General features: G+C 35.5%; 1 protein-coding gene across 1 annotated transcript in view; it reads left to right on the forward strand.

Annotated features, from left to right (window-relative positions):
* The first annotated feature begins 3,480 nt into the window (after window positions 1-3,480).
* The window catches only part of LOC108965511 (protein Optix), a 31,097-nt gene continuing 11,654 nt past the window's right edge, over window positions 3,481-22,923 (forward strand). The window contains exons 1-3 of the mRNA XM_018927986.1: window positions 3,481-4,606; window positions 9,400-9,518; window positions 17,395-17,644. Of these exons, the coding sequence (XP_018783531.1) occupies window positions 4,323-4,606; window positions 9,400-9,518; window positions 17,395-17,644 (653 nt within the window). The 5' untranslated portion in view covers window positions 3,481-4,322. The remainder of the gene's footprint in view (window positions 4,607-9,399; window positions 9,519-17,394; window positions 17,645-22,923) is intronic.

The following is a 22,923-nucleotide window of genomic DNA, read 5'->3' on the forward strand; positions in this document are numbered from 1 at the left end:
CTACGTCGGAATATTTTCTCCTCTTTCGGTCGCTTTATTTCTATGATGATAAAATACTTAACATTTGAATTATGCGTTATAAACACTTTACAAAAAATCTCAATCAATATTTAATAATAAATCATCATTAAAAATAAACATAATTCAATGAATGGTGAACTAAGCGATTTATGGAAACCTTAAATTGTAGTTATAATGTTGTATATATACACACATAGCTGTATTTATGGGTACGTAAAAATGTATCAACTCACACACACAAATGTATTTAACGCGATATTCTTAGCTATAGACATACACACACCCTGTATTTTGGTAGATAACGTAAGCAAAGCAGTCCAAAAGCGTCACGTAATGCGATTACCCAAATGCTTAGCCAAGTGCTCAAAAAGTCATCGTTCAGATTTAACAAGAATCATGTAGCATGTGGCATGTTGCCCGCATTTACTCACACATAAACACACGCTCTATGTACATATCCATATGCACAATAGCCGACTGCTCTGACAAAAGAACAGTTATAATATAGACGTTGATTACGGAGGCCGCCAACTTGTTAACGCTGAAGCGCATTTAGAATATCGCAGATTCACACACGTAACAGCACGAGTGTACAACATCCATTTATGTAATTCGTTCTATCGGCTGACCAAGAAACATCCCCTTTCATACCTCAAGCCGATGAGACTTGCAATAAATTTTTTTTTTGTCAGTCGGTGCGCATTATGAAAGTCTTCATTTTTGTGTTGCAACTAAGAGAACTCATTTACTTGTGGCATGTAAACAACTAATCTGTTAACACTCTGACAACATGATATGGGCCGATGTTCAGATTGTACATATGAAAATGTAAATATGTATGTATATACAGTCATGGACAGAGAAATAGCACACATTTAAAATATATTGTTCAAATCATTTTTTAGTTTTATCAAATATCTTACGATAGTGTATGTGTTGACTTGTGCTATTTCTCTATCCATGACTGTATATATGTATGTACAATATGTATATTTAGAATGCTATCGCTGTATGGCAACGCCCAAAAGCTATCGCGGAAAACACGTATCCTCCAAACCCCGTCTCCAACAAAAAATTATGGCATAGACGTGCCAAGCGATGCCGCCACTGCACTACTTCGCCTGTCCGTCGAAAACAAGCCACCCGACCGATTCATTGTGCTTCAGCCACGCTGCCAGTCAGAAGGTGCCCATCTATGCAACAGTAATCATAATGCTCGCTACTTAAATGACACCACAATAAGGCATGCATATTTATACAATGTGTAGATCCCTACGAACATACATATGTACATACATACCCAACATATGCGTGATACTTAAAGTTTGCGACTGCTATTGTTGCTGCCTCTGCTGCTGTTGCCATGTAATGTGTTGTTGTTAAGAGAATGGTGCGAATAGGAATGGAAAAGCGAATAGCCTTAAGGAGTAGGCGAAAGAGTGAGATAGCAACAAAGAAGCGATTACTTGTTTCGGCGAATGTATTTGAGAAAGCAAGAGCAAAAAAAATTGTAATAATGAATTCAATGCTACAATGTGCACCGTCACAGACAGACACATTGATAAAAATGAGATTATATACATATGTACATACATATCGGAAGAAAATTGTTAAATTATTATTCTTAACAAACGCTGGACTTTCTCAAATTACCTCATTAAAACATATATTTAATTAATATTTGGTGTTACAGACTGTATTTTTGAAGCCTGCAGAGCTCCGCAACGATTTCACCACATTTGCGGAGGTTGAGGAATCAATTGCACACCACTCGTGTTTTATTTTTACCAAAGCTCGTCTTAATTTTGTGGTTTAAAACTGTCAATTCTTTTTTTTAATATCTCCACAAATGCTCTATTGGATTTCTGTCAGGACACTCCAATACACTACTATTTTGGTTCTAAAACCATTTCTTGACAAGTTTACCAATTTAAGGCAATTATTTCCTCTTCATCTCCTCCAGTATATTATCGTGTCGAACCAACTACTGAGATCATCTCTAATAAATATTTTTACCTCCTCAATGTTTAAGAGTTCTAACGACATGTTTAGGATCGAAACAGTATATTTTGGCCATCTTAGGCACATTTTTTCATTTTTCTTTCATTAGAGCACAATACGTTTTTCCAAATTGTAAGGTAATTTTTTTTCTTAAAAGTGAAACTTCCCAAGATGAGCAAACCTTTTTTAAGAAAGTGGTGCATTTATTCAGAAATTTCAGTTGTTTGTATTCCTTCGTTCGTAGTTTGTTTTTATTTTTTTCCAGCTTAGACAAGTGGTCTCTCGCTTGAGCGCCAAATACGGTAAATATATAAAAAAAAGCGAAATCTACTGAAAAAGGAAAATAAAGTACCGTTATCAGTGGTTCACGTCATATTTATTTTGTGCATTTTCATACATAAGAAAGAATTTAATAGGAACAGGAGTGGAAAACGACAGTCCTTTAAGGTTCTGAAAATAGGATATATAATAAAAAAATAAAATAAAACAGCCTACCTATTAGTATTGTCAAATCAACTTAATATAATCTGAAACACTGTAGCTTATATCTCCAGTTTTGGTGATACTTACATTAATGAATTTTACAATGCTAAGTAACTAGATCCCATCCAATCGAGGATAAATGGAAACGAAACTTTCACGTACCTACCAATATTAGATTTTTTCGCATTGTAGCGAGCGCATTGTTGTTCCATAAAGAAGTTAAGATGAAAGGGCACACCAACAATGGGTTTCCCATCCGCACTCTCAGCATTGCAGGCATATAAAAATCTGCATTAATATGTATGGATGGGTACGGTGCACTCATTTTGTGCCTTCCTGTAGTGAGAGCGAAATAGCTAGTCAGGGCACATAAGTAAGCGAGTCACTTGTGATTGGAAAAAATGGCGTCGGTTAGAGCGAGAGCACCGTAGGTCCATAAATTATGGAAACGCCTCCTAAGTGTGCTAGCTCAACATGTTTGCCTCGACTAAGCGCGTTGTTGCACTGAATTTGAGGAGAATCATCAAGGCAACTTTACCTAATACCTGTTTGCTTGCCTGCTTGCTGGTTCACTGGATGACTGCTGCCTCGATTGCAGTGCTCGGGGTGTCGATGTGTTGGTGTGACGTACGAATGAGCATAAGCTACCAGTTGGTTATCTCCATTCCGTAGTATTGCTTACAATAATACTGGCATCTTGCTATTGTTGTAGTTGTTATTAGCATTGTACGCAGCCGTTGCTTCCGCCACTCTGCGCCTCCACCACCAATAGCACAACAAATACAAACAGCTTCATCATCGGGGTAGTCGCTGTCGGCTTGGTAGTGAGCTCAGTTACAGGCCATTATTTGATTTTGTTTGTTGACGGTTGCGACAACGACAACGACAACGATTCGAGTGCTGCTCGATGCTAGCACCGTCGATACGAAACGCAAAACGAGTTTGGTGAAACGAGTCCGATAATTTACACGCAGGCGTCGCCGCAGCAGCTACGGCAACAACGGGAGCAGCTGCCGTATTGGCAGCATCGGTAGCAACACAACGGTAGCAGCGGCACCACCAGTGACAGTGGCTATCACAAACGCAGAAGCGGTGGCAGTTAATTGGCATTCGCCTACTTGCAAAGCATACCTACGCGTGGACGCGCAATAACCCCGTCGCCAAAGTAGCACTGATCGATTCGGAGTGTAGTGAATAAACCGCGGTAGCATCAATGTCCTATCCGGTTCCGATTGCCTGCGAGATCTTACACTTAGCCGTGGATTAATTCGCAGGCCATACGCCACGTCGAAACGGTTCAGATAATAGCTTCAGCCTACAAGCCAAACTGGCGGAGCAGTACTGTGAAATTGGGTGTGAATTCGTACGATCGAACAGCAAAAGTGTTGAAAATTATTTCAGATTATTTAAAATGTAAAAACGAATTTTTATGCGAGTTCCAAATGTGTTGTGAATTGAGTTAAACAAAGGGAGATTGTCTAAATATTCGAAATCTTATTTAAATTCACAGCTAAAAGTGTCCATGAGAAATGAAGTGTGGTGTCCTTTCATCAGCTGGAAATCGACACAATCGATCCAATTGATTTTTTATTGTGTTTAATGAACTGAATGCAAATTTATAAAGTTTGTGTGCTGTAATTGACACATGTATGTGTGTATTTTATATTTAACTTCAAATCGGTGTGAGAAGTTCGAGAGCATAGCGGATTTGTAGTTATTGTTATAGCTTTTGTTACACTTACCGCCGCTAAAAATTGCAAAACATTCGTGGCCTGGAATAGTATGCGAATTTGTTCACAGTGGATTCAACGAATAAAATGGCCGTTGGACCGACGGAGGGCAAGCAACCTCCCTCAGAGACATTCTCGCCCACACACCAAATTATAGCACCGAGTCCGATCTTGGCTGTGCCAACGCTCGCCTTCTCCGCCGCACAAGTGGAAATTGTCTGCAAAACGCTGGAGGACTCGGGGGACATAGAGCGTTTGGCGCGCTTCCTCTGGAGTCTACCGGTGGCCTTGCCGAATATGCATGAAATATTGAATTGTGAAGCCGTACTCAGGGCGCGAGCGGTTGTTGCTTATCACGTCGGAAATTTCAGGTGAGACAAATTTCAATAAATACATAAATTCCAGCTATTCAAATTAAGTATCAAAAGCGTCTTTCGATGAGGGCATAAAAACTTAATATGTTTAGTGTCTGAAAATGTTTTAGATATATTATAGTTGTCATAAATTTTGTGCTTTGCAGTAAGGCATCTCCCTATGAAGTAATTTTTGCAATTATATAAAAAATGCATATTAAATCTCTTGCGTTCTACACTTTTAAAGGAGCAAGTATTTTTCTGTAAAGGCAAAATTTGTGTAAAAAAAGTACCTGAAGTTGTAAATAAAATGCAAAAGATTTAACTATTTTGTTATTAATTTTTTTGCCTTCAAAGTAATCCCTAAAAGATGTAATACGCTTTTTCCTGGCCTCGAAAGACTTTTTTAATAAGCACTTTTCATGATGGCCTTCAGCTCCTTTAGCAAATTTTGTTTTATCCCTTCGATAAATGATGATTTAGCAAATTTTGTTTTATCTCTTCGATTGATTGAAAACGGGTTCCACAGAGCGGTATCTTCAGTTCGGGGAAGAAGAACAAAAAATACACGGATCCAAATCTGATGAATACAGTGGTTGATCGATGGTATACTTTGCGTTTTAGGCTTTAAATTCGGTCACAATCGAACTCTTTTTGAAAAAATTCAGCTTTATCGGGACGAGTCGAGGAATTAGAAATCTGAATAATCGGTTGTATGGGAGATACAACATGTTACAGTTATATGGCGATTCCAATAAATAATCAATATCAAAGAGCCCCTATGTATTGAATGTCATTCAGATATCTCAAAAACTAATGAAACAAATTATATAAACCTTGAAAGCGCCTCGCTAGCCCATAACAGATTTCAGACCAATAGTTTCTTAACAAAGTTGTGCGGAATGATCTGTAGAATATTTCCTGCATTTGCAATTGTTCCGTTCATTTGGCAAATTTAAATCGACGCGGACATCTCCAATAACTGGACAGATGTTTCCTTATTTTTTTCACATAAAAACAAGTTCGTATATCCGGACATGAGTAGGTTCGAATGACTGCACACAGTGGCCATTATCTATGATCAACGGGAAAGATTTCATATAACCTGTCAAGAAAACTCTGTACGCGATTTTGGAAATTCTTATTAGTTTTTAGCGTTTTTCGAGTTGTTTAAAAAATAAAATGGCCACAGCAAAGTTGCCGGTGGTTCAACGGAATCTAATGATATAATAGGTATTCATTCACTCCTGGTTGACATTGCCTTATATTTATTAGTTCAATAGAAATATAGTCCTGAGTTCCAGCTTCGGGTACTAGGTTTTGCCACGCTCCCATATATAGTATAGGCAGCCCGCTTAGCCGGACAAAAACACTGCTACGGTGAGTGTCCGGTTCTGAGTTTTTTTTAAGTTAAAAAACTTTCAGCGCTGCTTTTGCGGAGATATTTTACTTATGCATATGTATATTTGTACGTGTATGCTGCAAGCAAATATCCGCATAAATTTCCAAGCTGGTAGCAGTCGCGAACATATTGTTTTCCAAATATCCGTCTTTTTGAATTTTACAAACCCTACTCAAGTTCCACAATGAGAGGAATTCGACTGTAAGTTAAACATTTTGTAGATGGATGAGATGACACTTGATACCCGCAGCAGAAGCGGAGCCAGAGGCAAAAGGCGGAATATGAACCAGCAGGGCAGCGGCACTTCGCAGTCTACAAAACAAGCCCGACATATGCAGATCAGAACGAAATGAACGTGTGTTTTGCTGAACTTGCCAGTAATGAGAATATAATGGATTTAAATTAATAAACAATGCTATTAATTTACTAATTAAGATTCTTTAGAGTATTGCCTTGGAACAGTGAAATCTCGAAAATCGTTGCTACAACATTGCACAGCTTTCCTCGTTGACAATAAAAACAACCATTTCGGCGCATGGCGAACAATGGAACAACCGTCGCCGCCGCGTTTGCGGGATGGGTCGGATCTAATGTTATTCTTTTGCGAGCATTAACCGCTTTTTGCTCCAGCTTTGGAAGCACACAATTCGCAAAACACAGATCCATACGTGCTTTGCTTATGAGGAGAGTCACTCACGAGGCGGAAGTAGTTGGGACTCATTGTTCAACAATTAAAATAATTGAATATTGCCCCATTATAATACGACAACAATACGATGGAAATTAACTTCAGGACTACTCTAATTACTTAAGCATTCCTATGAATTGCCCCTGCATAATCATGTGTGTGTGTGTGTGTGTGTGTGCATGAATATGCAATGAGGGGCATTCAAGCTGCTTGTGTGCCTTATTTGTTTTAAGCGCAAATCAATTTGCTTGTAAATACTACATATCACAGTAGTGGCTATATTTATGATAGCACTTGATTCTAAGTGATGTGCAGGTTTTTATGCCGAGATTGACAATAGTTGCTAATTTGACATGGATTTTGATCAATGCCACTGTACTAAGCAACAGTAAGAATGTTTATCTTACGGCGTCATTATATTTCTCTTGCTATAAATGAGCTTCCGAAAAACACTGCTATGCTTACCGTTGCATGCTACAGTAGAAGTTTAGCTATTAAAATGCGAATAAGAACTTTGGCGATGAAGTCTCGAAAGTATCCAAGTATCGATCTGTCTTTGAATGTTTGAGAAGTTCGGTATGCATAAGAAATGGTGCATTCACTGGCGATATCTCTCAGCTATCCTAATAATTATGCTGGAAACTATTGCCGTCAATATGCAGTCATTTTTAAAATTTGACGACCACATTAACTTCGACTGCACTGAAGCTAGGATAGCCTTTAAAAATAAAAAAGTGTCCATACAAGAATTTGATCCTGATCGTTTAGTTTGTATAACAGCTATATGCTGTAGTGTTTCGTTATCGGCGGTTTCGACAAATGAGCAGCTCTTTGGGAGGGAAAAGGATATTTGCAAATTTTCCGATTGATGTCTCACCCTGTTCAGGGTATAATAATAATATTCCACACTGAAATATTGTAATCTTATCTGATTAGAGAAAAAACCAACCGTAGACGGCTAAAGTAACAGATAACACTGGTCTGCAAAAATGTTATTTCCTGTCCTCACTGTTTATTTATGTAACAATGTGACAAAAAAATATAAATATTTAACTGACTATTTACTTACTTTTGAATTGCAAAGGCGTATCGAGATAATAATAATAGAAATAATAATGAAATTCGATATTTAACAACACCAAAATGTACTCGAAAAACTTGCTCCTAAATGTACCTTTAATTACCTGGCTATACCCACAACATGGTAGACTTACGGCACCAAATAGTTTCAAATTTAATAATATACATACGTACACTTCATTTTTAAATATGATTCGAAAGCAATTTAAAATTATAGGTGATAAAAGAAGGTGTCAACAACAGACTTATGACAAACTTCCTTGAAAGCTCATCAAAAGTACTTGGGCTAAATGCGACAATCTCCCGCAGAGTGACATCCTAGCAGGGGGTGAGTCTGCCACATTCGCCAAAATTGTTTCAGCGGCAATAAAATATCGAATTTGAATGTGTACTTATATACTAACGTATGTTTATATGTATGTATGTATGTATGAGTTTTAGGGTGGGTCATACTATTTTTTTTGTATATATGATTAAAGGATTAATGCCAAATACCCACCTTTGGTATTATATTAGCCTGGGTATTATATGTAGCAACTCGCTCCAAAAATAAATCAAATCATTTTGTCATTCCCCTTGAACATTTGGCCAGTCGACTTTTGAACATAATTGATGGAAGCTTGCCAATGTTAGCCGACGGTAATCAATTCAAGGAACTTGTACTCTTACGGGAAGTGATCTTAAAGTGTTGTCTTAAGATCTACTAAAGTGTAAATATGTTTTCCTCCATATTTAGAATGCATCGATCAATGAGAGATATCTCATCAGAGTTTGCATACTTCAAAAAGCTTCTTAAATAAGTGCTGAGCTTTATTTCCAATGCTAGCAAAATCTTAGTTTTACTTAAGCCAAGTAATTATTGGACCGATAATTTCTGTGTCAATTTCAATTCGTCGGCAAAAGGTGTTTTATTTAGCTATCTATCCGACTTCTCAGCGTGCCATGACAAATTTTAAAATTTTGCATATTTGCTGCAACATATTTACCGTTCGGTCTCCTGTTGTGTGCCAGGTAGCAGAAGTTAAATATATCCAATTTTCTGATCAGTGCTGCAAATTGTTTAACTAATAAATACAATTTTTAATTTCACAAGCGAAAATATGTAAATTCGAAAACATTTTTTTTTGTTAATTATTAGCTTTAATCTATGGTTCTGATAGATACTTTTCTTGAAAGTGAGTCAAATGGACTGACGAAATACAAAATATTGTTATACATACATATGTATATCAAGAGTTATTGTATTCCTCAATACTATACTGCCCAACTATACTGTCCATTTGGATTGGATTACAAAACTAGGAGTATAAAATGTAAATGTAATGATTGAATATTTACAACCTATAAATCTCCCAAAATTAGGCGCTTTACTCGGAAGGAATATCGCTAATTCCATTTTGGTTAAGGTAAAATGCAATCTCGGGCATTGCCTCAAGGTCGAATAGGTTTAATTCTGCCATAGCAGATCTCAAATCCCAATGTCTTCGTTTGAGTGATGCGAGGGACATGTGAAATGGTTATCACATGTAATAATTGTAAATAACATTTTTTATGCTTAAGAATATTATTATATTTTACTTATTAATTACGAATGTTCTTTATAATTTATTGCCCATCAATGATATTTTCCTTTCTTTGCAGGGAGCTTTATGCAATAATAGAAAATCATAAATTTACAAAAGCCTCTTATGGCAAATTACAAGCAATGTGGCTCGAAGCCCACTACATTGAAGCGGAAAAATTGCGCGGCCGATCACTAGGTATGTAGCTACCGTAGTTATAATTATATGTGACCTGGTCTACGAAAAGGGAGCTAACGTGCGAAAACTAGTTTTTTGGGAAACAGCTGGTAAAAAAAAAGCAGCTCATCTTCCATCGAAATCAACTAAAAAGTGAAAATTGATTTTTTGACACCTAAGCCCCCTTTCCGTAGACCAGGTCACATATATTAATGGATGATGTGTCATTTAATCGTTAATGCTTCGAACCTCATAGCGTTGAAGTTGTTCGGTAATATGCTGAAGAGTATAGAAGTTCTAATTTACTTAAAATGGTCAACAACTTTTCCACTTGAGGGTCCGTCTTGCAGTATTTAAATGACTAGTTCTCCACTTTTCTACCAAACACAAGCATAGTTTTAAACTGAAGAAAGATTCTTTGTTTTTTCCATTTGCGGCAAACTAAAAACAGCTAAAAAACAAAATCTTTGAAATTTGGGAAAACTACTTAGAATATAGTTTTACGAATACTATGTTCGGACCGACATTGAAAACACATTTGTCTATCTTGCTCTTGCAAGATTGCACGATGACATAAAATGCTAAAATTCTATACTGAATTATGCAAGGCCAAGAGAGCACCCATTGCAGAATCTAGCGATATATGATGACAGGAAAATAAACATGGGTTTTGGTCTGACATATTTTACAGCCATTGCAATGAATTTTCTGCGTGTGTTTGTTGTTATGCCGTTGCACCAAAGGGAAAATCCTGCAATTTCTGCACGGTGCAAGGTTTTGCAAGAGCAAGAGAATCGCCCTCATATGAGAATATCAAGCGACAGCTGTATTTGTATGTGTAATCTAAACAAATATCAAGTGACAATTTAGGGCCGGCAAGAGATGTCTTCCACAAACATCGATAAACTAGAGGCACCGATTATAATGAGTGGAATGTAAGTTTTCAAGTAGTTTTCAGCGAAAACTGTGTTTTCGTTTGACAGATTTTACATGGATGAAAACACAAGTTTTTGTGCGAAACCCAATTTTTCCCACGAAAACATGTTTTCACTGTCGGTTCGAACATATTATAACATTTACTCTATGGAAGATCGACGAACACACTTCAGGGCGAAACAACACGAATACAAATACGTAAAATACACAGAGACAATTTATTAAGGAAATAAATATCTGCTTCTTTCAATTAAAATACTAATATTACGAAAAATTTAACAGAATTATACATTTTCGAAAGATACTTACATTTGTTACCGCAAAAGGCGAGAAAATTTCTTGTCGCCCCTTAACATACATCAGCTTTGAAAGTTTAGCTGTGCAAAAATAAAGAGAAAAACAAAACAAACAAGTAACGAATGGCTAAGTTCGGGTGCAACCAAACTTTTTATACTCTTGCAACTCACAAGAATCAAAGTCAGGGAAATGTTCGAAAATCTTGATATTAGTCATAAAGGGGATAGACCAAGTTTTATTTTAAATTTATATATTTTAGGCACACAAATACACTGTTATGAATAAAACACGCTCTTTTATTTTCATTGGGATAACTCACATATTGGGTGATATATGCGGTACAAAGTCACCCTAAAGTTTGAAAATCTTTAATATTAAGTATATGGGGGCTAAGGAAAGTATTGGTCCTAAAGTCCACCATTATAAGTTAAGGATTATCCCTTACTTTTAGTTATATGTATATGCTTGTATCACACATTGCCCGACATTTTTAATCAAAAATCTACTATAGGTCCCGGGATCTAAATATTCGGTATCTAGAGGCTTGAACAGTTTTTTTGGATTTAAACAATTTTTCGTCATAAGTTGGCATATACAAAAGACATTATTCGTGCAAAGTTTTATCCCGTTATATTAATTTCTTCTTGATTTATGGACTAGCAACTGAAGGAATCAAAAGGAATTTAAAATTGTGTTACAAGGGAAGTAGATATTGTTGTTGTCCGATTTCGTCCATTTTCACAATGGGACATAGGAATGTCACATACTAAATTTTGATGAAATCGGTTGGACGGGTGACGAGATATAGGATTTCACCAAAAAGTGGACGGTGCCACACCCTTCGTTCGTTTCAAACCGGCTCCCATAAAGATCTCTCATACAATCTCGGTGGTAAAATTTAATGTCTCTGGCCTATTTAGATATTGATTTGTCGCGCTTTAAGTAGTTTTTTACAATAGCGTTATATGGGGACTGAGCGGGGTTACCTGCGATTTCATCCACTGTTGGTAAAAGTTCTTATAAAATTTGTACTCAGTAAATTGGTTATTGTAGCTTAAGTGGTTTAGGAGATAGGTACATTAAACTTGTTAGAAGGCGTGACCACGCCCCATTTTCAAAATTTTTTATACACGGGTGCTACCGAGGCGCTCTGTACCAAATTACAGCTTCATATCTTAAATTAGTTTTTAGTTATGGCACTTTATATGTTTTCGGTTAATGGCGATTTGTGAGCGTGGCAGTCAGTAGTGGATTTACACTAGGGGCAGTCGGGGCTAGTGCCCAAGGCGGCAAATTTTCTCGTGCGGCAAAATTTGGAAAGCACAAAAAAAGTGAGCTGTCAGTTGACAGCTGTCAAATGGGAAGCATCGAATTAATTTTAAAAAAGTAATAGCAGAGAACTTATTATATATATTTATAGAGAAGGTTCACGATGTAGAAAATTTAGGGATATTTCAATTTTGGGCTATTTACTGTTTTGGATAAGCGTGTTTCACCACTTAACATCAGGGGCAGGAAAATAACCGAACTGATCATTTTCAGTGTTAAATGAGAAAAATTATGCATACATAAGACTCTGCATATAATTTATATACATACATATGTATGTATATTTTCTATATACATATGTATTTTATATCAAAGTACATAAGCACGTGCGTAGAAATTGAACTATTTCATGATGAACTCCTTAAAGCCAAAATATGCATATATATGTACATATATACATACATGCTACATATAGACGCGTGGCGATCGGCCTGTGTATGTAATACAAAATTCAAAATCTAGTAGTAGAGATTGTACGAATTTAGATTATGAAGGTTTGTTGCGACAATCTTTTAAAGTTACATATTTTTCCAAGTATAAAAATGACTTATTTATCGATATGTATAATGTATATTTATTATTTATTGGTATTATTAGGTTAATAGAATAATAGTACATTTTGACAGCATGTTCTACTTTAACTTCAGAACATTCGTCATGGAAGCGAACTTCAGGATGCAGCGATAAATATAGATTTTAAGTTGTTGCTGATACGAGAAATGAATTCGAAATCTAAGAAAAAACTGCTTTAAATATTTCAGAGATAAAATAACATAAAACGACGAAAAAGAAAGAGAAAATTACTTGCTGACGAATCACGGTATGGAGATGTAGAACTGTCAGGTCGATACCACTTTAGAGTCAACACTTTCAATGTCATTCTTGATAATCTAGATTCTGAATTGCGAAGAAGATGTGTTGCATATGAAAAGATTCATGAAAAGTTCTCAGTTATTATTGAATTTGGCAGTTTTTATAATAGAGAGATTCGTAACCGAGCTAAACATTTACAAAATGTTTATTCTTCAGATCTGATCAGAATTGGAGGACGAATTTATGAATTTTCATGCTTATTGGACTGAAAAAAAGATGGAACAAAATTCAGCTTGCCATATTCTGAAACTTTTGCGTGCAAACGACCTTTATACAGAGTTTCCGAACGTAGAAATTGCATATCGAATATTTATTACTTTAACTGTAACAAACTGTAGCGCAGAACGATCGTTTTCTTGTTTGAAAAGAGCTAAAAACTACTTACGTTCTACAATGAGTGCATAGTAGATTGTGAGATTGTGGAGATTTAATCGACCAGTTTGCAATTCAAAAAGTCAGGCGTGTTTGCCTGTGAAAAAAATTATTATAATGCAAATTTGTAGTTTTAAGAACAAGAACATATATTTTTTATATTATACTGAAGTATTATATATAATTTTGAGTGAAATTTCAGTGACGGGGCGGCATTTTTTCCAGTGCCCAAGGGCGGCAAAAATTTAAATCCGGCCCTAGTGGCAGTGGTCCGATTACGCTCATCTAAAGACTCGACTTTTTTTTTACGAAAGAATCCACATATCAATGTAAAAACTTCATAAAAAAACGTTCGGTTTCGTGTGAAAATTTTCTTGTGCTAGTAAGCAACTCTAAAGAAATCTAGCACTAATTTTTAATACTTATACATTTTTTCAATAAAATGCGAAATAATCCTGGTTTTGCGAAAACACATGAAATCAACAATTGTTTCTTGAAGGCAAATCAAAGTAATCAATAAATAGATGCTACGATTATTTAATATCATTATTATGAAATATAGTTCACTAGAGGACCCGTCCACGCTTCACTGTGGCTAATACATAGATAATACTACTACTACCATCTATATGATTGCTGTTAGTTGGATTATAACTATTAGTTAAAGAGATATAGAATTTTTGTGAAGTAAATTGTGTTAGTTACAAAAAAATGAATCATAAAGCATTTCGGTTGTTAATAAAACATCGCCTTTTGGGGGAAAATACTGTTGAATTTGAGCTCAGAGAAATCCACCGCTGAAAAGATATTTGCTAAACTGGAAACAGTCGAAATGAGCAAAGTAGATGCCTCGCAAGTTCATAATCCAACAAAAACAACGAATAACTGATTCTGAGAAGTGTTTAAGTGCTCTCTAATCGGAATAAAACCGAACTTTTGCATCGGTGATAGAAACATTGCTCCATCATTTCCCACTGGAGTCCAATCGACGGCCATTCTAGTGGACTGCACATCATGAACCGGTCCTCAGGCGTAGAAAGACGAAAAAGTCGGCTGGAATGGGTTTGACATCAGTCTTTTGGGATGCACGTGGTATAATATATAATCTTTTTCACTGCTTATTTGGTTGCAGTTCTTTTCTTCTATTCCAAATACTTAGAAATTGTATAATTTTTGAGGAAGAATCTGTTTAAAATTGTACGTATACATATATTGTATTGATTCCCACAAACATGAATTTTGAACAAATGTTTATGATTTAAAATATGATTTTTGTATTTATGAGTTGTATTGGATACTAACATAAAGAGTTGAAAGGTATCCTTACCCTGGTTCTAAGCTATGTCCCCAGCAATTTTCAACCAAGTCGGTTCAGCCATTCTTGAGTTATAAATGGTGTAACTAACATATCTTTCTTTTATATATAATATATAGATATTGAAATGTTGTATAAAACTTATCAATCATCAATCACATTCCTTAAATCACTATGAAGATATTTACGTACTTACACACATAAGTTTATTTTCTCTTACTCTTCTAATAAGGATTATTCACAATGCGTAACCAGCAGTCATAATTACTTGACTACGTCAAGAATTTTTTTCTTGAGTAATTATTTAAGAGCTGTATATGGACCTTAAAAATATAAAAATTCTTTCCAACATTTTTCAAGCTATAACTGAAGTACTTTCGCGTAGTAATCCTTTCTGCGTTGTTTTCAGCCAAGAGCCAGTGTAACCTAAGCATTTTATTATTTTATTACGTAATATTATTATATTATATAAAATATTACTTATTTGTTTATTATATTTAAATAAGAAAATATCTATATACATGAAAAAAGGAATTTTAGCGAAAACGAGAAATTTCCGCGAATTGTCTTATATCATACAGCAGCGATCCATTTCCTCATAATTGTTAGCACATAAATGATGCCCACTACGAGTGTAAAGGGTAATTTTTTAAATTTCTTATTATGTTTGTAAAAAGTGTAAAATGTGAATTTGTTTAAATATTTACAGTATAATAAAATAAATTTGATGTGAAAAGGGTAGAAAAAGTAGTGGAATAGCTTGTGGAAATGTTTGATTTTTGGAAATGTTTGAACTTTAAAATCGAATATCTCGTAAATCAGACGTTTGCGGTATAACCCAATAAATTTTTTATCAGAAGGACTTCMTCTTTCCTTTACCTTCAGATCGTGGCGCCAAAGAAATCGGAATTGTGCATTTCGGAGACTGTCAGTGAGATCTGTGTCAAATGTCATATCAAAATAATCATTAGTGTGTAGAGAATGCTTGTCTTTCTGAAGTACATAAAGTACATTCGGCGATTATTACGATGAGAGAAATGTTTTAACAAAGAAGTTCCTTTAAATTTTGTGTGCGGAGTCAAATTTCTGTTGAAAACATTGAGAATGTTAAAAAGGCCTTCGGTGATAATTGTTTGTCGTGAGTAAGTGGTTTTGATTCTTCAAAGAGGGCCGAGAACGTGTTGACGATGAACCACGTCCAGAACGGCCATCAACATCAACCGATGAACAACACGTCAATAAAATAAATTATTTGGTTCCTTAGTACTTACTGTCATGTTGGATTATCGGAAGGATCAATGAAAACCATTTTAAACGATCATTTGGACCTAATAAAAGTGAAGGCACGATTGGTTCCAAATTATATAAATTCTTTTAAAAACACCGTCGCGTTAACGTATGTGCAACACTGTTTTCCGACTACCACAATGTCATGAAACGTATCATTACGGAGAATTAGTCTTGGATATACATATGTATGTTTACGTCCCAGGAATCATGTGTTTAAGCTGAATATCGTGGCAAAAGTGAGCCGAAGCCAAAAAAGTACGTCAGAGCAGGTTAAAAATCAATGCTATGTTGACAATGAGGCCAGCACCTTGCCCAAAAAGGAACTTCCAAACCATGATATCTACACCTTCATATTTTACCGTTTTATATATGTATTTCGGCTGGTATTCGGTATTTAATTTTTCAAAACCGGCATTCATCACATAAAGGGGACCCAGAAGAATATGCCCGCAACTGTAAAACTGGGCTAAAAAATTTGGAAATGTGGGCCCTAAACTACTTAAGCTTTCATAAACAAATTCGCTCAGACCAAATCCCTTAAACACCCCTATCGATATTGTTAAGATGGATATAACGGTTATGTTAAAAACTTCCAAAAGCACAAAAAATCAATAAATAAATGCGTCATAAACATAAAATTGTACACCCAAGAAGTATGGGGTGGCTCTATAGGAGCTGATGTCAAATTTGGACGATTTGCATTTTAAGTATGTCAGCTTATGACCGAAAATTAGCTATATCGGTCCAAAACTGTTCACACAGTCAGGTATCTAATATATGTACCCCGGTTTCTATTACGGAAATTTTATCGAGAATACCAATAAGGCTCTGAGAAATTATACAGAATTTCTGAGAGAATCCTTATCTGATAATAATATCCCGTGTGTCAGAAATGGTTTGAATCGGATTAATAACTCCCTAAGTCCCCATAAACCTAATAGAAAGATTTGCGAACTTCCATCGGACTTAATATCGCAAATATCGGTCAATATTTTTAACTAACTAATTGCTTGTGAGGTACCTTATGAATCTATCTGAATCTCTATCTAAGTAACTTAATAAGGTTCAAAGTCTTTCAGTTTTGTCAAACAATGAGTGATCAATTATTTCGTAAATTATTATAATTATAAATGATCGAAAGACCAGTAAAAATTTTTTACAAAATGTTGGCTTACTAAAAAAGTCCTTTTATGTGAAAAAGTATAATTTCAGAGTGTCTTAAAAAATCGAGATTATTACCAAAACATTTTCTTCATCGATGATTATATGCCAATATCGATAAATGTCAAATATATTTGCTCTGTAGCATCAATGTTTTGTGAGCATGCTCATACAATGAATGAACAGTATCAGATGTTGGAACAGTTTTAGATTATTCGAACTAAAATAAATAAGAAAATTTAATTTTTGGTGCCTAATGGAAGTTAGTAAAATTCCAAAAATGTATTATCCCTATAAATAATTTTTTTGTGGTTTCTTGTCTAGGTCCTGTGGATAAATACCGAGTGCGAAAGAAGTTTCCTCTACCACCTACGATCTGGGATGGTGAACAAAAGACACATTGCTTTAAGGAGCGAACGCGAAGTTTGCTGCGTGAGTGGTACCTTCAGGATCCGTATCCGAATCCGACAAAAAAGCGTGAATTAGCGAAAGCAACCGGCCTCAATCCAACTCAAGTGGGGAACTGGTTCAAAAACCGGAGGCAGAGGGATCGAGCTGCTGCTGCCAAAAATAGGTGAGTGCAATATTCATTTAAATACTATAAGCTATTAATGCGTTTTCTTCATGCGCACATACATAAGTAATTACACATGCGTTGTTGTTGTAGATCGGAGAATATTAAAACTCATTAGCGGAAAGTGTAGCATTTCACTGAAAACCACTAAGCAGATGGCAGCTGGTTACAAATAAATCAGTGTGTCCTGTGTCAATTTGCACGTGTGCGAAACGATCCACACAGGCGGTTGCCCGACCGATTGTGGAGTAATGGCTCACAAGCACGCTTTGCCGAAGCAAGTCAAGCGCAAGCTGTGTACAGTGAAAGGAAATCGGATACTATCTGATGGAGTAGCCATAAACATATACTCGCACACATAAGTATGTAAACTTGATGGGTTCCTATGGGCATAGGCGAGTAATCACTTTTTGTTCTTACTGTACATTGTTAACCCTTTCCTTAACAAGATTACCACCGTTGGGAACTTACATATAATGATATTCGTACGATCTTTGATTGATCTCTACCGAACACACGGCTGACCCCGGCCGCACGCATGCTTCTCAATTTCTTATTTGCGGTTAAGAGTTTTTCATACTTCTTGCCACATCAAATTGACCGCCGATAGAGCGGCACTTTGTAAATAGTCGTACTTGTGTTCATTATACCAACACATGTCCAAAGATACACAGGAATGCGCAGAGTAATGCACTGGTATTTACATACACACACACATTTGCATTCATATGTGTGTATATACACTAAACGATAAAAGTATTGAAATTTCAATGACAAATATGAGTTCAATACACGCCTGTCCATTAAGCGGCGTGCTCCCCCAAAACTAAGTGCAAAACATTTTTCCCGAAAAGCAAATTATAACTTAAGAACGKGCTCACCTATCCAAACCAAATCTTTCGAACGGCACGAAATAAAGCTGTTGACCCGGTACTTGTACTGAATCCTGCACGGCGATCACGAATGCGTCGTCCAATTTTAGCTCAAATAATGCGTACTACTTTTAATTACAACAGTCAGATTGATGATAGTGTGCGCTCATACATTGGATTGACAAAGTGAGATTGCATTCAATAATTTTTTTCAGTCATGTTCAACAATTGTAATTCGACATTTCAAATGACATATTTTTATTCTGCAAAAATTATTATACTCTGGGAACCTGTTGCTGTTAGCAGTGAAAAAGTTGTTGCCAAATTTATTGAAGCTGCGATCTTAACTGCTAAATCAAAAGGAGAAGTATTACGATATCGCGTATCCATAAGATTCCAACTGTTATGCCATTTTTATTCCAACGATTACAATTAAGTTTTAAGGTACCTAGCAATTAATAAAGCATTTTTTTTCGAATAAATGAATTTTATGTTAAAATAAAATTCTTCTATTGCTTAATTTTGTACGTAGCGAAGCCGCTAGTGCTACATAACTATAATACTTTAAAAATAATTTTTTAAATCAACAAATTACTAAAATCGGTTCCATGCTCTCTCCTTATCCAGATATAATTTCATGCGTGAGTTATCTCAATAGAATCAGGTGGAAATATTTTTTGATCATACTTGAAATATCAAAGTCAAAAGGTGTTCAAAAACACCAACCCCAAATCTGTTAAGAGCATGCCATAGTGCCCTCAAGTTATGATTTTAGACTATTATAGTTCGTTATGTTAACGGAGGATCAAGTTTTTTAGATAGAATATTAGCGGATTATAGTAAAAAAAGTAAAATTAAAAAAATATGTATATTTCATATTCAGCTTCTTCTTTATTTTCGTTTCGACCTGTTTTATCAATCAATGATTTTTTGTAGCCTTGGAGTGGAGCCGTTGTTAAACATTACAACATTGATGAGTCATGCAACTGCTTCTCACAAAAACAAAGTACATTTTGCCACTTTTCATAATTCTTTTTGTGTTTTCTATCCCATTCCTTTTACTATACATCTTGTGTAGGCTAGTCTGTTCCTCTTGAGAAAGGCTAACACGCCAATAACACGGTACTTAACCACTCCGCCTGCATTGCAGAATATTCTGAACCTACGGACTACCATATTACGTTAACATCAACATCATAGAGGAACGGTCATATAAAGCTAAAAGAATCTCTTCAAGAAAATCTTACATACTCATATTTATGCAAAATTTTAACACACCGACACTTGAATAAAGATGTGTGCATATGTATAAAAATAAAAAAAAAAAAAAAATAGGAATATATTGATTTTCTTTTTATCCCCTGAACAGGGTTTATTTAGTTTGTCAAGGAATTTGCAACCTCCCAAGGGAAATATCGGAGACTCTAAAATATATGTATGTATAGTATACATATCATATACATATAGTATACACAAGTACGTATGTATGTCTGTTCGCCTACTCGTCTCTAAATAAGCGATCTAGTCCCCCAGCTTTTGAAATATCGTTCTGAAATTTTTCACACATCCTCTCTTGTCCAAAAAGCTGCTCAATTGTCTGAACTGGACCACTATAGCATAAAGTTGTCATACAAACTACCTCTATTTTTATTTAATATTTCACGTGTGCCACTAAATTTTGTCAATTTATAATTATAAGAACATTTTGAGTTCCAATTATAGTTGTCTGCGCCGCTGTCTTTCTGTGATTACAGCTTTAGTTGTTGCACAGTTTGTGGTGTATGATGGTTTTTATTGTTTGTTCTGTAAAAGCGCATAACTATAAAAATATATATTTTGTAATTTCATGCTATTATTGCAAAGCCAAGCAGCTGAACGCTCTTCTATTGGCCTTTACGTGTCCATTGGCAACCTAGCAAAATGCCATAGCATAAGCATATTTACATGCGTACTCACACGTATTTTGGTACTATTTGCTTGCTTACTTACACACTTACACAGGTAACACTTGCTTTGTGCCTCGTCAGCACACTTAACTTGTTCACGTTTTGTTTGCACCTTCTAGGCTTGCTGTCTCCTTAGCTTCTTCAACGGCGCAGTGAAGGCGCCTATGTATTTAGTGAGTGAAGTCGGTTCTTCCTTCTTCAGTACTTCCATGGAAGCGCAATGCCCTTCTGTTTTCCGTTGCATTATCGTTGACCTCAAAAACATTTTATGAAAATGTGTTGTTGTTGTTTTATTGCAAAATTTATTGCATGTCAGCAAATTGGATATTTAAACGAACCTTTATGTACACGTAATTTCGTTCTTCGCTAAATAACTGCAGAGTAAGATTAAGAATAGGTGTGTTTGTATCAACATACATACATGAGGATGTATATAAGCAATATTCAAAGTAGTACTAGCATATGCTCGCTTATCTATGTACATACATATATACACCTGCCGCAGAAATGTACTATGGAGTTGTATTAGATATGGGGATTATGGAGCTCTTTGTAAATTCGATTTTGTGAAAACTAAAACGAACTACTTGGTCTTGCTCTTTAGAATCCCTAACTCAGGTCTCACTTCCAAACTACGTCACACGAACAGAAAATTTGGTTTGACAGCTGATCGGCACCTTTTCTTCTTTATACCTTGGGTGCAAATCAGTAACAATTCACCAATAATTTGAAAGCGCTTGAAAGAAATTCGAAAATTGGGGCGATGGATGACAATATGTTTAATATCCCAACAAAAGCGATATTTAAACAGGATGTTTTGGTAAAGTGTCTTGACTCTACAGCAAAATGTGAAGTATTAACACTAATTAAGAAATGGAAACAATTAATTAAAAGAAGCAAATAGGTATCAATACAATAAATTCCACCGAGATAAGTACCTATTTATATTTGATTATCATAGCTATTTGTACTTGTATCCAGTGTATGGAATCTTTCTATAGTAAATGCGGGACCTCTTTCTTTCTCCTCTATTTTGGAAGGTCATTTCATTTCGAACACAAGTATTTTAGTGGCATAAAACGTTCAGTGAAGATCGTGAAGTCATTGAAAACTTGCTTCAATAGTCGTTCATCTATCTGTGCTAATGACGGTAACATCGAAAAACGAAATAAACGAAGCTTGAAAATCGTCATGTTAACATCAGAGAAATAGTAGTGCTTGAAAATGTAACTGAAGACCCTCCACTACTTTCATTACGACGGCAAAATTGAAACAAAAAAACAAACTTTGCTGAAAGCACTGAGGTCATCCCATATGATGCTTATTACTAGTGTAAGGACATTTGGATTAAGCGTTGGCATGCTTGTATTGGCTCACTGGCTATTTTTAAGGCGATAATAAAGATTTGGAATGCAATATCTAAAAATATAGTTTTTGTCCGTCCGAATCAAAGAAGAATGTAAGGTATTATACACATCACTTGTTTTTCGGTTAATAAATATTTTTTCCTGGTTCGTTTAATGTTCTTTCAAAGTTTGTGTTGTCTTGAAAATGTTCAGTTTGTACGACTTGCAGCCGAAACTCTTAGAATAGTGCATCAAATCTTCCAATAGAGACATTATTGCAAGATTTGTTCTATACTGGCCAAGGAATCCGTCCACATACTTTTGAAAACAAAAATTCCCTTGAATTCGGTGACGGGGTTTGTTTATGTAATAATGCTTCAAATTATTTTTGAAGTCTAATAGAGTTTTCTCAAAAATTGCTTCATTTATTTATTGTTATTGAGAGCATTCACAAAGGACAGTACTATACTCGTATGTACTCCAAGTGCGAACCTTGGATTAGCCATCTACCCGGTCCTACTCTATTGAGACAGGAAATAAAAAGTCTTGGAGTAGGAGCTAAAAATTACTGAATCTTTGCGCAAACAAGATATGTTATCCTTATAAACGTTGTATAGTACGCATATATAATATTTTCCTAACTCCGATTGGAACGTAAGACTAATAAGTCTAGTAAATTACAAATTAATTCCTGTTGTAGAGTATCAGTATTTCTTCAAAAGGGTTCCTTGATAGAAGAAGTTCTTCGAAAACCACCAAACTCTATGACTATAGGCGTAAGACAGGAACATTTTAGTGATAATTGATGGGCAAATAATCAAATGTATTCCTATCTATTTACATAACAGCTGCCGTTTGCTAAATGAATTGAAACGGCTTACGATTTGTCGCTTCACGTCGTTAAAAGACCCTTCAAGAGACGTATCTCATTCTCGGCATTTTGTCTATTTAAGTTTATTTACCCTGAATTTGAGACGCTGCTTTCTAAAATATTACACATTAAATCAGTGATAATTGTTCAATCAAAAGTTATAAATGATGCATGTAAATGATGAGGCTGCAGAAAGTTCTTCACAATCCAATAAGCTTTAGCATCATTCCCAACACCGTAAATT

The sequence above is a fragment of the Bactrocera latifrons genome, unplaced genomic scaffold (assembly GCF_001853355.1).
Source record: "Bactrocera latifrons isolate USDA-ARS-PBARC rearing strain unplaced genomic scaffold, ASM185335v1 scaffold_141, whole genome shotgun sequence".
In the NCBI taxonomy this organism is placed as follows: Eukaryota; Metazoa; Arthropoda; class Insecta; order Diptera; family Tephritidae; genus Bactrocera; species Bactrocera latifrons.